The sequence below is a fragment of the Coptis chinensis genome, chromosome 1 (assembly GCF_015680905.1).
Source record: "Coptis chinensis isolate HL-2020 chromosome 1, ASM1568090v1, whole genome shotgun sequence".
NCBI classification, from domain to species: Eukaryota; Viridiplantae; Streptophyta; class Magnoliopsida; order Ranunculales; family Ranunculaceae; genus Coptis; species Coptis chinensis.
The window spans coordinates 32,858,480-32,872,446 of NC_141456.1; the positions used below are offsets into that span (position 1 = coordinate 32,858,480).

The 13,967-nt window shown below is 38.1% G+C and overlaps 1 protein-coding gene, 1 long non-coding RNA gene and 2 pseudogenes across 3 annotated transcripts; all 4 read right to left on the reverse strand.

The window, feature by feature from the left end:
• Window positions 1-2,629: 2,629 nt before the first annotated feature.
• LOC147523534 (mogroside I-E synthase-like) lies at window positions 2,630-3,239 on the reverse strand. Its single transcript, XM_086571418.1, is given in 3 exon segments — window positions 2,630-2,853; window positions 2,856-3,117; window positions 3,201-3,239. Coding segments are annotated over 3 exon segments (525 nt in total).
• A 2,947-nt stretch (window positions 3,240-6,186) lies between these two features.
• Window positions 6,187-6,646, reverse strand: LOC147523535 (uncharacterized). The gene is made up of 2 exons (XR_015196566.1): window positions 6,616-6,646; window positions 6,187-6,520 (listed from the first exon to the last, which is right to left on the reverse strand). It is a non-coding gene; the product is annotated as an uncharacterized LOC147523535 (long non-coding RNA).
• Window positions 6,647-11,339: 4,693 nt separating this feature from the next.
• LOC147523536 (dehydration-responsive element-binding protein 1F-like) lies at window positions 11,340-11,794 on the reverse strand (annotated as a pseudogene).
• Window positions 11,795-12,352: 558 nt separating this feature from the next.
• LOC147523537 (tRNA (guanine(37)-N(1))-methyltransferase pseudogene) lies at window positions 12,353-13,896 on the reverse strand (annotated as a pseudogene). Its single transcript, XR_015201366.1, has 4 exons — window positions 13,763-13,896; window positions 12,802-13,261; window positions 12,661-12,729; window positions 12,353-12,567 (listed from the first exon to the last, which is right to left on the reverse strand). The product of XR_015201366.1 is annotated as a tRNA (guanine(37)-N(1))-methyltransferase pseudogene (transcript).
• Between the last annotated feature and the right edge of the window lie 71 nt (window positions 13,897-13,967).

Genomic DNA, 13,967 nt, shown 5'->3' on the forward strand with positions numbered 1-13,967 from the left:
CCTTAGAAAGGAACTAAGGCATTCGCCTTGCGGGTGGGCTACATTCCTTGAATGTACGGGAATGTAGGTGGGTATTCCTTGAATGTGGCGGGAATGATCCAAGGTATTCATTGAATGTGCCATGAATGACCTGTTAGTGTTATGATAGGTATTCCTTGAATGTGGCGGGAATGACCTAAGGTATTCATTGAATGTGCCATGAATAACCTGTTAGTATTATGATGAGTATTCCTTGAATGTGGCGGGAATGACCCAAGATATTCACTGAATGTGCCATAAATGACCAGATATTTTGTTATGCCCAAAAGAGGCTTTGTGATTATGTGTATGGAAAGCCCAGAGATGCCTGTGACTCACAAGTTATGAGTTTACAAGATGAAAGTATGTTTCCTAGAGGCGATATCTGGCTTGGGACATATGTCTTGTAGTGGTACTCGGTGTGAGTGAGGCACACGGATATATGTGATTTGGCAAATGTGTGTAGTGCAAATCGTGGAGTAGGATCTAAAGGTTGGGCTGTGTTTTTTTAATAAATAAGTCAATGAGATAATTAATAAGTAAAGTAAAATATTGATTTTACGTATGATGGAGTTATTGCATATGATGTATATGATTTCTTATGAGAAATATATACGTGGTTTGTATGAGTTGATACTCACAAGGGATGAATGTACTCCTTGGTTGTGACTTTTCCTCGTTCTTATAAGTAGATGAGTGATATTAAAGAAAAATATTGATTTTATGTGTGACTGAGTTATTGCATATGAATATTTATATATTATGATGTATATGATTTCTTATGAGAAATATATACGTGATTTGTATGAGTTGATACTCACAAGGGATGAATGTACTCCTCGGGTGTGATATTTCTCCGTTCTCATAAGTAGACGAGTGATTTTTAAGTAAAAGTATATGAATTGTGTGATGTTATGGATGTGAAATGTGACTGTGAATAATATTAGTAAATGATTGTGATTTCTATGTGACTACAAAATGACTATAACTTGATATGTTATTACGAAGATATTAATGACTTGTGATAGTCTGAGATCTATGGTTATGCACGCATAAACTTTATGACGTAATGATGCCATATGAATGACTACCCTTGATATATGTATTATGATAAGTGGTATTCCCCGAATATGCAAGACGAACCAGGTTATATCAATTAGATTTAAATGTCTTAAATAAGGTTTGGTTATGAATGGAAATTTGACTGGCTGAGATAAATCATTTTATTGTGATGTCTAACTCTGTTTTGCAGGAGGGTAGGATCTATTAATCTTTTATGCATGGACGTAAATATCCTACCCTAAGATGATGTGTTGGCTTAAAGGTAAGGTATACCAAACTCATATTTAATTAGGTTATCATATGTGCATTTAATCAATGGAATGTAAGTGATATTTATGTTGTGAGTTATTTTGAAAAGTGGGAATGATGAGTACTGTTATATGAGATTCTTGGAATTTGTATGTTGGGGGTGAAATCTTACTTGGGAAGAAACTACACGCCGTTTTGGAAAACGGGACTATATTGTCTTCCAAGTTGAAATGGTTGGTAATGTTATATTTGAAAGATTATTATATATATTTTGTTGTTAGTTTACTCATACCAGCAAATTCAATTTGCTGACCCATGTTTGCTTTGTTTTGCAACGTGTATGTGTTCTTGGGAACATAGATGGTGGAGTGCAGTGGATAAGGACATGTGATTTGGAGTTGCACTTGGAGTGTTCTGGTTTAAGATTTTCTGAAGGGTACAGTTTTGTTTTGAGACAGATGTAATAGAGTTGGTTAGTTTATTTGTAGTTTAATAATGTGATTTAAGGATTGTTCCTTTTAGTTTTCTTTTGATTTCAGTTTTGTATATATCGTGTTTGATAACAGGGTTATGGGTTTGGTTTCACCCCGGGTTTCTAGATAATTGAATATAATTGTTTTAAATATTGTCTAGAAATTTGGGGTGTGACAGTACTGTTCTTTTACGATTAAGGATTTGTGAAATAGTTTCTCAAGAAATCGAGACCACAGACGACGCCAATGTAAAAGAGCGTTTTAGTTCACCTTTACATACAAGATAAGACGTAGAACGGGATTGAAGGTGGGAAAGACCGAGTTCGTTGATGAGCGAACTGCCTACGTATCTTACTCTCGATTCTGAGGGGAGAGAAGAATCATGTCTGGCGTAGTTCATACGGGAGGTATTTATAGGTGGTGAAAGTGAATCTTAATCCACCACGTGTAAAAATCAGCACAAATGTAAGGTAGAGATTGAGTAGGCGTACGCGAACTGTGTTGATTGACATCCTGTAATGATGGGGATTAATAGCTGTGGTTAGTAGCTTGCGGCAGGGGTTAGTAGCTTGTGGCAGTGATTTCTGCAAACGCAGTTTTGGTTATGATTGCTTCTAGAAGGTAGGCTGAGTCATGATGTAGAACGATCTGCGAGGTGATGCGATTTGTTCTGGAGCGATCCCGCAGCTTGCTGATGCGAGTTAATGATGTAGGTCGGAGAACTAGTTCATAGGTCGTTGTGGTATTTCCACCATGCCGAACACGTACTTGATATTCCTGAAAGAGAATATCACTCCCTCACAACACCCTTATCTAACTCCCGTTCTTCAAATGTCTTGCACAAACTTAGCATTAGTTGTTTGGTCTGTCCATTGTGGCATTGCCACCATGGGAACTCCCAAGCTCAGTGCTTCAATTGTTGAGTTCCATCCACAATGTGTCACAAAGCATCCGAGTGCTGGGTGTGCCAATACTTCCAACTGGGGACTCCATCTCACAATCAAACCTTTCTCTGATACTTCTTTGAAGTTGTTAGGGAGCTTCTCCTCTATTGATGTCTAACCACCCACAAGAAATAGTAGTCACTCTGCTTTAATCCGTATGCTAGTTCATCCATTTGTTTTGCTCCCAGTTCTGCCAAACTCCCAAAGGACACAAAGACGACTGATCCATTTGGCTTCTCGTTTAGCCAGTTCATGCACACGCTGCTATCAGGCTTATAGATATTGAGTTTGTAATCCGTGTCATCTGGGATGCGCTTGTCGAGGTACATCGATAGTAATGTTGGTCCAATCGTTCTTAAAGCTTTATAGGGCTGTCTTTAGCCATATACTAGCATTTCGCCCGGCCTATGGCCGGGATTGTTTCATTGTTATGTTTAAAACGTTTGGGCTTTACAAAATTCTTAGAGTCAACTACTAAACTGGCCTGGTCCATTTTAAAGTGGGCTGTTTTTAGTTTGATACGTGTCCTTCATTTTGTAACGTGTTCTCACGTATCAACATGTTGAGGGATCGGGTAAGTCGTCATATATAGAAATGCAGATCTGCAAGAATGAGTGAGTTTGAGAATTCTCAGATACTTGATATGCGTACAACTGTAGAGAGATGTTGCGAGATCACAAAGCCTTTCAATAACATGCACTCGCAGATGAGAATAGAAACACGTGTATTCACATGCGAAAATGGAAGCGACCCCTTCAAAGGATTTAAGGATGGAATTTGCCGCTAGTTGTGTGGCATACTGTGGTGCAGATTTAAAAGCCCTATGCATTGAAGCTCATTCAAAATCAAGGCAATAAGTAGTCATATAGTTACTAATCAAAGTTTCTAAAACTTCTAAACAAATTAAAATGCATGAACATTCCTAATAAAACTTGGCATAATGATAACTCTTTAAATAACTAATAATTCCATGTAACTCTATTCTATTCATCATCTCTAATGTTGATTATGTCAGAATCTTCCCTAGTTGTTGCGTCTATTTGTTTGTCTTCATCATCACTTATGTTGATTGTTTCAACATTAGTAATTGATGTTCGCAATTCTCTGTTTTCTGTTTCAACATTAGCAAGTGTTGTTCGCAATTCTCTATTTTCTTGTCCAATGTGCATGATATCAACATGTAGGCCTTGATTTATTTCATGAAATTGTTCATTGGCTTGTTGAAGATGTTTGATTTCCTTTGTAGCTTCTTCATGAATCTGACGTAGATGATTGATTTCGCTCCTTGCTTCTTTAAGTTACGTGAAGTTGAAATCTTTGACTTGGAATTTGTACCATTGACATAGTGATGTGAGAGCGGCTTGTGCGGCTTCATTCTCGGCTTTATTCGTGTTTCTTCAAGAGTTCCATAGGATGTTTGCAGGGTTGAATCTTCCTCTTCATCATATTCGGTCACAGATCTTCTTTAAATATTCCTTTCGAGAATAGGAACATCTATTGTTACGGTTGATCCAAATTTGTCACCCTTCACTTTTGTTGTGTAAAACCGGTGGTTTATAAATATTGATTTCCATCGATTTGAATCAATATTGCTTTCCTTGAAATAGAAAAGATTGTATTATGATCCATATTGCTGCATATAAATTTTAAAAAAATTAGTATGTTATCTTATGAATAAGTTAGAAATTTGAATGTAGCTAATGTGTTAAGATGATAAATCATGCTCACATATGATGATTGATACCAATCTATGTGATAGTGGTGTAGTTCAATTCAGTTAAGTGATATATGTACTAAATATAACAATAAATTTATAACAGAGCAATAATCAAGAATTCATAGAACAATAAATTTATATGTAACTTTGAAAGTTTAGTAGTTTACCTAGGTGTTGAAGATGGGAGATGGAAGTCTACAGGTTGTTTGAATGTGTTATTGATTGATTCTCTAGTATTTATAAGTTAAATTGTTTTGTTTATTTAGAATACTACTACTTTGAGTGTTTTATACGGTGTAAAGTTATTGTTTTAGTGTGCTTCTTTATTGGTTATGGTTTATCCAAATAATAAATTTAGGTGGCTTGAACTTTTGGGCGTGGGTTATTGATGGTGATTTTTTTTTTTTTTTGGTTTATCCATGTGGAGTCGCAATAGCCCCAGTTCGAAGTGTAAGTCACATGTGTTATTCTGATTGGTCGGTCCAAGATTTGCTTGCTACTGGAATGGTAGCTCGATAGTCAATGTGTGCATCTACTGAGTGAAGACCTTAGTCCAACTCTGAAGCTTTGTTGATGCACCTTAGTTTAACGCAAGTGATGCCCAACTCTGAAGCTTTGTTGATGCTTATCAAGCTCTTGTACTGTAAGACATTGAGGTTGTTTAATTCTGTTAAGATGCAAAAATTCTTCCGATGTTGTGTCAAGTTGATGTACTGAGGGTACTCGAGATAGAAAGAATGCCAGCTCCGAAGGTTCTCCTTTATAAGAAAAATGTATGTCTGTGGGAAACTGGTAGCACTTGACTCCTCCTTAGCCCCGGTCTGCAGTTCTTAATGTGATCTGATTTCACTCTTCAAATTGTAAAAATGTTCTGAAAAATTGTTCAGCTACTTATTTCTTTTGATGACTATATTGGCCATGGTCCACGTTCAAATCGATTGGACGTACAATAATCCAAATCGAGTGGAGACGCTTAACCTCGGATGAACCAGTAGTTTGGAAATCAGGTCGCCATTATTAAGTCGACCCATCTAGTAGACAAACCGATGTATAACCCCAAACTTGGAATGCAATCGACTGTAACAGTTTAGCGTCAAGTCGAGTGATCATAGGTCTTTCTTGATGCTTGAAACGGTCTGATTTCAGGTTGACACCATAGGCATTAAAGATGATGATGAATAATCCTAAAAAGAGAAAAAAAAAATTATTATCTCTGTTGTCAACTAATCATTAATCGAGTTTGAAATTTGTTTTCAGTAGAGAAAATGGTCATGGAAGTTTGTGAAATTTGGTATGCCTATGGTTTCTATATTTAAGCTCATTCAGTACTTTGTTCAGAGAAAATTATATGCTCAGTAGTCAGTACATTAGGATTTCACACCCAAAGAATCAGTTAGAGTGGTGATACTTCACATTACGTAAATTTTGGAGCCTTCAATTCATTGTATGTTCTCAACACTGCGAATCCCTTGGAATGTCATAATTGAAAGATCCTTTATTTTTTCAATTGCAGCAATAACGTTATAAGAATGTCCACATAATCTTTTCAATAACATGTAAATCATCCATTTTCTCAGTGCTATCCTCTAATCCATTCATAGAGATATTCAAATTCACCTTGTAAATTCTGCAACCTTAATGCTTTCAAGAAAGTGTTGGATATGCTATGCTCTCTCGCTAAATTATATATTTATATTATATAAAATCATCGTCATTCTAAAAGTCACGGGCTAAATTCTCTTTGAGCATTTATATCAAAGTATATTCAAAGGGAAATGCAGATGCTCCTCTCTCAGCTCCAGCAGGGTTTATAAAGTACCACACTTTAGTGTGGTGTTCTGACACATCACCATGTATATAAAGACGCCGATTCACGGTTGAAAGCGCTGCCTCGATATCAATAAACCCGGCATCAATCCTCCTCCTCAATGCTCTTGCTTGCGAAGTCTTCCCTCTTAGAGAAATAGGAAAGTTATATTTTGCTTGTGAGGAAACCTATGAAAAGCTCTTGAGTATACTATTGAAGAATGTAAAGCATAAGCAGGCCGCATATCCAACTATAAAGCAAACAGAACATAGATCCATGAAAATACATCTTCAGTATATTAGAAAGATCGGACTCACAGAGGAGTTATGCTCAATGCAAACAGACCTGCTTGGTTCATTGAATGGTGATCGTAATTGGTGCGGGTATAATGCCAAACAAGCATCGCAGATTCTCCTAAAGTAAGAACGTGGGGTGCTTCCCAAAGTAAAATTGGATCTTGACTCAATCCCATAAACACCATGTCCCCAGTAAATCTGTATCATGACTATCATCACATTTCCCGTTAAACTTTCCAATGAAAGATTCATAATAGAGATGTGAAAAAAAAAATACATCGCTTGCCTTGCTCAAATAGGAAGTGTTTCTTGAGATATGGTATTAGTGTATTACTCATTCAGTAACTGCAACTGGTAATGAGTAAAACTCAATTTGTGAGACTTCGGAATGTAGTCATACCCAGACACTAAGCAGCTTACAGTCCTCTGCTTCAAGCAAAGCTGCTTCTTTCAGTTTGGTAAGGCGATCTAATGCTTTATTGTCATCCTGCAGTTTTGCAATCTGCAAGACAGTAGTAATTAATGACGAAGCTTCTTTTATTAGCTGTATCACAAGAGACATTTTTGTTGGATTACGGTATTAATCAGAAGACATGAGAGGCATACCTCCCGCCTAGCAAGCTTGAGAGCCTCTCGGTGTGGTGCAAGAATGGCTTCAATTGGTGGCATTTCATCATCCTTTTGAGCGGCATTCAAAGAGTGGCTTCGCTGCAAATTGAGCACCATGGATGCTTTCTTCTCATCATTAATTTTCTTGATTTCAAGGTTGATTCATTGTTCTCTTGATGAAAAAACCGCACTCATCGCCTGCCGCCGCATCTCCCCAATCGCGAAAAATCATTGCACGGGAGTGAAATCCCGATCCACCTCGATTCTATTATCCCATTCCCTTCAGAAGTTATATCGGGTAACTTCGGCTAGCTGGACATAATCAAACATATTAAAGTCGCAATCATAGGGTGTAGACTATCTTAAGTATCTGTGTTTTCTTCTACCTTCAATCTATGCAGTGGCACGAAGATCTGGTTCAAGATTTCTGCAACATCTGGAGCATTTATCTACAGCATAAAGGCAATTCATTATACTTTTCCTTACATTTGTCTTTTGGTAACATTGTTGTTCCCACTTCTGAGGTGAATATAAATGTGTTTTGCAGAGCGAAGCGAACTGCTACTACTGCAAATGGTTCAAATTTGGCTTTCGTTTCCATGTGAGTTCCTAAAATGAGTGCTTTTATTCAGGAACTGCTTGCATTAATGGATGTCCGAATTCCTATTTCCTTTGATACCCCTTATGACCTGAAGCATTCTTGTGAAAGTCGGAAGCTAGGCTGTAATCGATTGGATGCTAATGCTACCGTTGATGACAGTGTGATGTTCAAACTTGGTAATGCGCTTAGTGGAATCCTACATGTTCAAGATGTCCACTTATTGGCTACATCATCTGAAGGTTGCAATATAGAACATTCTAAACGTTTGAAGCTGCATTTGTGGCTTTGGATTCTAAGAAGCCATAGAGATTGTGAACATTATACTCTGTGACATTACCAAAGTGAAGAGCTGTTGCTGGGACGGTTCTGTCATTGATTGGTCGTTGACCTCCACCACAGTTGATTTTGTAGGGTGGATTATCAAGCATAGAGTTGGTAGGAGGGGAAGTCATGAAGCTTGCGATTTCATTCATGTCAATCCAGATGCCGTCAAAGGAGATGATCTTCCTGAATTTTGCAATCTCGCCAGTCCAGTATGTTGCTACAGTCAAGTCTGCTCCATTAAATCCACCGTTCCAAATCTAAGCTGAAAAATAAAAAAAAAAAACAATTTAATTATAGACAAACCTAAATAGATTCATCAAAAAAATTGGTCATGACATATTGCTTTTTTCATATCTTCATAAATGTATGATATAGTCACTACTGTAGAGTAGTTCCAAGATATTGAGACATATACCTACTATTTCCTCCTATGTGAACAATGGTCAATAGAACAATAAATTTTTATGTAATTTTGAAAGTGTAGTAGTTTACCTAGGTGTTGAAGATGGGAGATGGAAGTCTCTGCAGGTTGTTTGAACGTGTTATTGATTGATTGTCTAGTATTTATAAGTTAAACTCTTTTGTTTATTTAGAATCCTACTACTTTGAGTGTTTTATACTGTGTAAAGTTTTTGTTTTAGTGTGCTTCTTTATTGATAATGATTCCAATCTGATTAATATGGCGTGTGTTATTGATAGTGATTTTTGAGTGATGGATAATGTATCCATGAGTGATGGATAATGATTCCAATCTGATTAATATGAATTTGATTCCAACGAAAATTGATGCTTTGGTCAAGTTGACTTCAAAGTTTGGGACCTAAAATAACAACACTTCAACACTTTAACTGACAATGCCAAACATAAAATGGGACCTAAAAATATTAATGATATTATACTATGGATTCAAAATGATAGTATACTGGTGAGTCCTTGAGTGTACACATACATAGAATCAGCCATCGCTATCTAAAAACGGAAGAAACAAAGTGACACCCTTCTTTTTGTTACCGATATCTTGTCATTCACCTCGCTTCCTCTAAGCATCGAGACTTGGGATGTAGATTCAAGAAAGAGTCTTTACTACTGTGATATTGTTTAACATTGTGCAAACCACCGCCACACATCTAAACCGGTCCATCGCGGACGAAAAACTCCATTCCTCTCAAAGGAAATGCAGATGCTCCTCTCTCGGCTCAAGCAGTGGTTTATGCTTATACCGATCATCCGGTCCGCTATCTCGAATGCGTGTAGACCACTCATTCAGTGGTCTTCCTCCTACAGTATGATGAGCTGAATCACCTACTTCATCACTCCCTTTCGGACCTCGTCCGGACTTATTCTCATAACCGAAACTATTCTGCCTCTTTAGGTATATCTCATGTTCTCCATCTCAATCACCCGGCCTGCAGACCCCTGTGACAATTGAGTTTCCTGCAAACAATTGTTGAAGCCAATTCAAATATGGGTATCTTAAAACTCAAAACAATGAAGTAGTATCATCAAATTAAAGAGAAATCGCCACCAAACTTACACCAATATAGAAAAACCTGCAAAAAACTCTATTGTTGCCATCGGACCACAAAACTCATACTGTGGTTTCTTCTTAGTGTTCTCACGGGACGGGTTTTTGCTTGGCGAGATAATTCCTATAGAGCAGCCATTAATAACACCTCGTTCTTAAACTTCGTGACACCTTGTATAGAATTCCTTGAGAGCCTCTTTACAACTATCTCGTTCTCCATCCAACTTGCCCTTGCAACACACATATAAAGGTTGATTTAAAACAACAACACAATCAAACAACACAACTAACAGCCTTAATAAAGATTACCTTAGCTCCAAGTGCAGTAGAAGTTCTAGAAGCACGAACACCACCACTACCAAAGCACCAATAACAAACAAATCATAATCATATCGTTCTTCTTCGCATCGGCGACCACCGAAGTTATCTTTTTCGACATGATGATTACTCCTCAAATCTGCAACCCAACAAACAAACAAAATAAATCAAACCAATCAAATGATTATAAGAAAATCACGAAAGAAAGTTAGAAAGAAAGAAAAAAAAAAGGAGTACATGGAAATATGTAACGGTAATTTACAAAGGTAACTATTGGAGATTTCAAGCTAATACCAATGTGTATCTTGTGGATTTGGAGTTCTTGAAGTTCAACAAACAATTACCACTATAACCAGCAAAAATGGATTATCAAGTTGAGAAACAGCGTTTGCAAGAAGTGAGACGTCATCCATCCGCCATATAAGACGAATATTTACCTTTCGGTCTCAAGTACACATACAACTAAAGAATACCGGCCAGATTTCAAAGTCTCAACCATTTTGACGCGATTGGGAACAAAACTTAAGAATTATAAGAAAAAGTTTTGGGGTTTTAATTTAACGGTTTTCTATCGCCGATCTCACATAATAACCCTGCGGGGAAGCCAAAACAAAGATTGGTATGAGTTACTATTCTTAAATTTTTTATATCTACTACTAAAGTAGCTAAAAAGTAAAACTTAAGTGGAATATTACTTACGCCATGGCTTTAATCTTCGGGCAATATCATTCCGAGAAGAACAAACTATCCATCGTCTTTCTTTTTTTCTCTTCAAGAGGAGAGCACGATCCAGGATATGGTCTTCACCGTTGGAGAAAAAATCTGGTCTAAACTTCCCCAAAGGGAAAATGGGACTGATTTACCACAAAGGCTTGCCAACTTCACTTAACCATGATGACGACCGTGGAGAAGAGGAGGAGTTGGGGCTATTGGCGTACTCCCTTCCATTGAGTTTGAACATGAATCCACCACTTGTCTTCCACCATGCACTTCTCTATCCAGCTTAACACCAAAGAAACCTCTGTCGTCCTTCTAAATAAGCTATCATGCCTTTTGAGACAATCCAACTCCCTTATTACTGCCAACAATATTATAGAGCGACAACACGTGTTACAGCTGCCAACAATATTATAGAGCGACAACACGTGTTACAGCTACTCAATAAATCCATGTTCCAATCCACGTCATCGCAGTCAAATCTAATATCCATACATGGCGGCGTAGCAGTAATCCCTCCGCCATCTTTGTTCATTAAAATTGGGAAATTGAACATTGCCTCCTCATCCCAAAACGCGTTCTAGAGTATTACGGTAGTTTTGGACACTTCTAATGCGGGTAACCGGACATATGTGGTAGAATTAGATGGCGTCGATCAAGACGGAGATGCGGCACGAAGTAGATGAGGATGTCGTGGCAGAACCAAATGATTGAGCAGCCTTTAACGCTGCGGATTGTATATCTTTTGCCGAAGAGGACATCGGACCAATGCCGCAACATCATAAGCTCTAGCGGCCATTTCAGGTGTAATAAATGTCCCAAGCCAAATTCTAGACTTCTTATTCGCTCGCGAACTTCACACACCCATTTAGATCCATTTCTCTGCCTCACTCCTCTGTAAATAGGGTGTCGTGTTTCTTTAAACTTCTTTCGCCCTGCTCTTCTCCCGCGAACTTCACACACCCATTTAGATCCATTTCTCTGCCTCACTCCTCTGTAAATAGGGTGTCGTGTTTCTTTAAACTTCTTTCGCCCTGCTCTTCTCTTGTGACTTTGAATAGTATGGAAAAACACTGAATCGTTTGTGAGACATATTGTTCGGTTGTAGATGAAGAAGATGAAGTTGGAGAAGAATCATATTGAAAATCCATTGTTTCTTACCACAAAGGCTGTTGCCAACTTCACTTAACCATGATGACGACCGTGGAGAAGCAGGAGGTGTTGGGGCTATTGGCATACTCCCTTCCATTGAGTTCTGAACATGAATCCACCACTTGTCTTCCACCATGCACTTCCCTCATGAAGCCACAAATATCGGCTCCAACCATTGGGATTCCAAACAACCCAGAGTTCAAAATAGATGGGATCGAGTACTGCAAATCGTCCCATGAGGCGTGCATTATCACACCATCCGGTTATACTGTGTACTTTCGGACTCCAACAAAAGTCGACCCGGGATAGTACGAATGGCCTTTTTGGTCACTTCAACAAAGCTGCATTTGTGGCTTTGGATTCTAAAAGCCATAGAGATTGTGAACATTATACTACGTGGCGTTACCAAAGTGAAGAGTCATTCTTTGGGGACGGTTCGTCATTGATTGGTCGTTGACCTCCACCACGATTGATTTTGTAGGGTGGATTATCAAAGCGTAGAGTTGGTAGGAGGGGAAGTCATGAAGCTTGAGATTTCATTCATGTCAATCCAGATGCCGTCAAAGGAGATGATCTTCCGAATTCTGCAATCTCGCCAAATCCAAAGATGTTGCTTCTGACGGCTTTAGGAAATCGGGAAGTACACTTGCCCGGCCGGACGACGACCTCGGTAATTCCGTCGTTCGCATTTTTGATGAAGGCATCAGCTTGTATGCCTCGAGTGTACATGGCATATGTATCATTTATACCGATACCTGCAGAAATAGTATACATCAATTTTTATAAACTTCAAAAGCTGCAAGGAAGCATTTGTGCCTGAGAGTCAAATTTCTTGCAGTTTGTCTTACCAGGATCAATGATAAGCACATATTTCTGTCCACTATGGTGAAGTCGATCAATGAAGCTCTTCATCTTATCTGCAGGAAAGTTAACGGGATCCAAGGTAAAATCCTTATATTCTTGGCGGTTGAGAACTCGTGGGTTATTACCTGTTGACCTTTCACTTTCAGAGAATGTTTCCAGACAATCCGAAACTTGCATTAAGTGACAAATAAATACTCTCGCATCCATGTTATATGCACAAACACGATCATCTACCTTGTTGATCTCTGCATTAATCTTCAAATAGCGAACACTGTCCGGGTTCAAGTCGTTTGCATAAACTATACATCTCTTTTGTGCTGCTAGAATAACAAAAGGGCTAATACCGGAAAACATGCCACAGATGATATCTCCATCCTGGAATAGAGAAATCAGCCATATGTGCTCGTGTTCCAATCTTGAGTTCCAATAGACCAAGCCATAGTCAAGCTTGAATGTCGCTCCATACTGCTTGACTTTCGTAACCATATCATCAATTCCTGCTAGAACTTCAAATTTGGGTACTCGAAACTCGTTTGAAATTGATCCAACTTTGTTAACAACAGTTTTAATTCTTGGCTGGTTTTTCTGAAAAATAAATAAAAAATAGAAAGTAAAAAATCATGAAATCCTGCAACTCAAAGTCAAAAGGTTTTCAGAATTAATAGAAATCAATGACAAATAAAATCCAATCAGTAGTTTCCTTTTGATTAGTCCAGAAGCATAAGTAAAAATCCCCACCCTCATTCCATACAGGATAAATGAGGGAAAATATGATCCGATAACCACGCCGAGCCAAAACTCGTGAAGAAATATGGCGTAATACAATACATCCCAATAATATGCTGCAAAAGCATACAATTCATAACACCAAAACATACATAAGGCCTGAGGCCAACACTGGCTTATAGTCAAGCCGGTCGTGGTTGTCAACTCCTGTATCCTGTTGTGTATAGTCGTATAGTTTCTCAACTTTAATGCCTTGAGTATTGTAGTTTGTAATATATAATATAAGTTTGCATGTATGACTCAATAGGCCAATGCATTAAATGCATCATATAACAGATAATAAATAACTCATTCACTTACCCATCCTAGGAACAATAAGCTGGGTGCCCTTTAGGCCTTGTAGTAGCCGCAGAGACCTTCTGGACTCTTTGTTCAAAAGACAATTTGTGTCCACCACCATGTACCACATCCTATTTCTCTCTAAATGACTGGTTCTGCAAAACGTAAGCAAACAATTCAAGCTGTATATAGCATAATAAACATAAAGACATACCAACTCATGTAT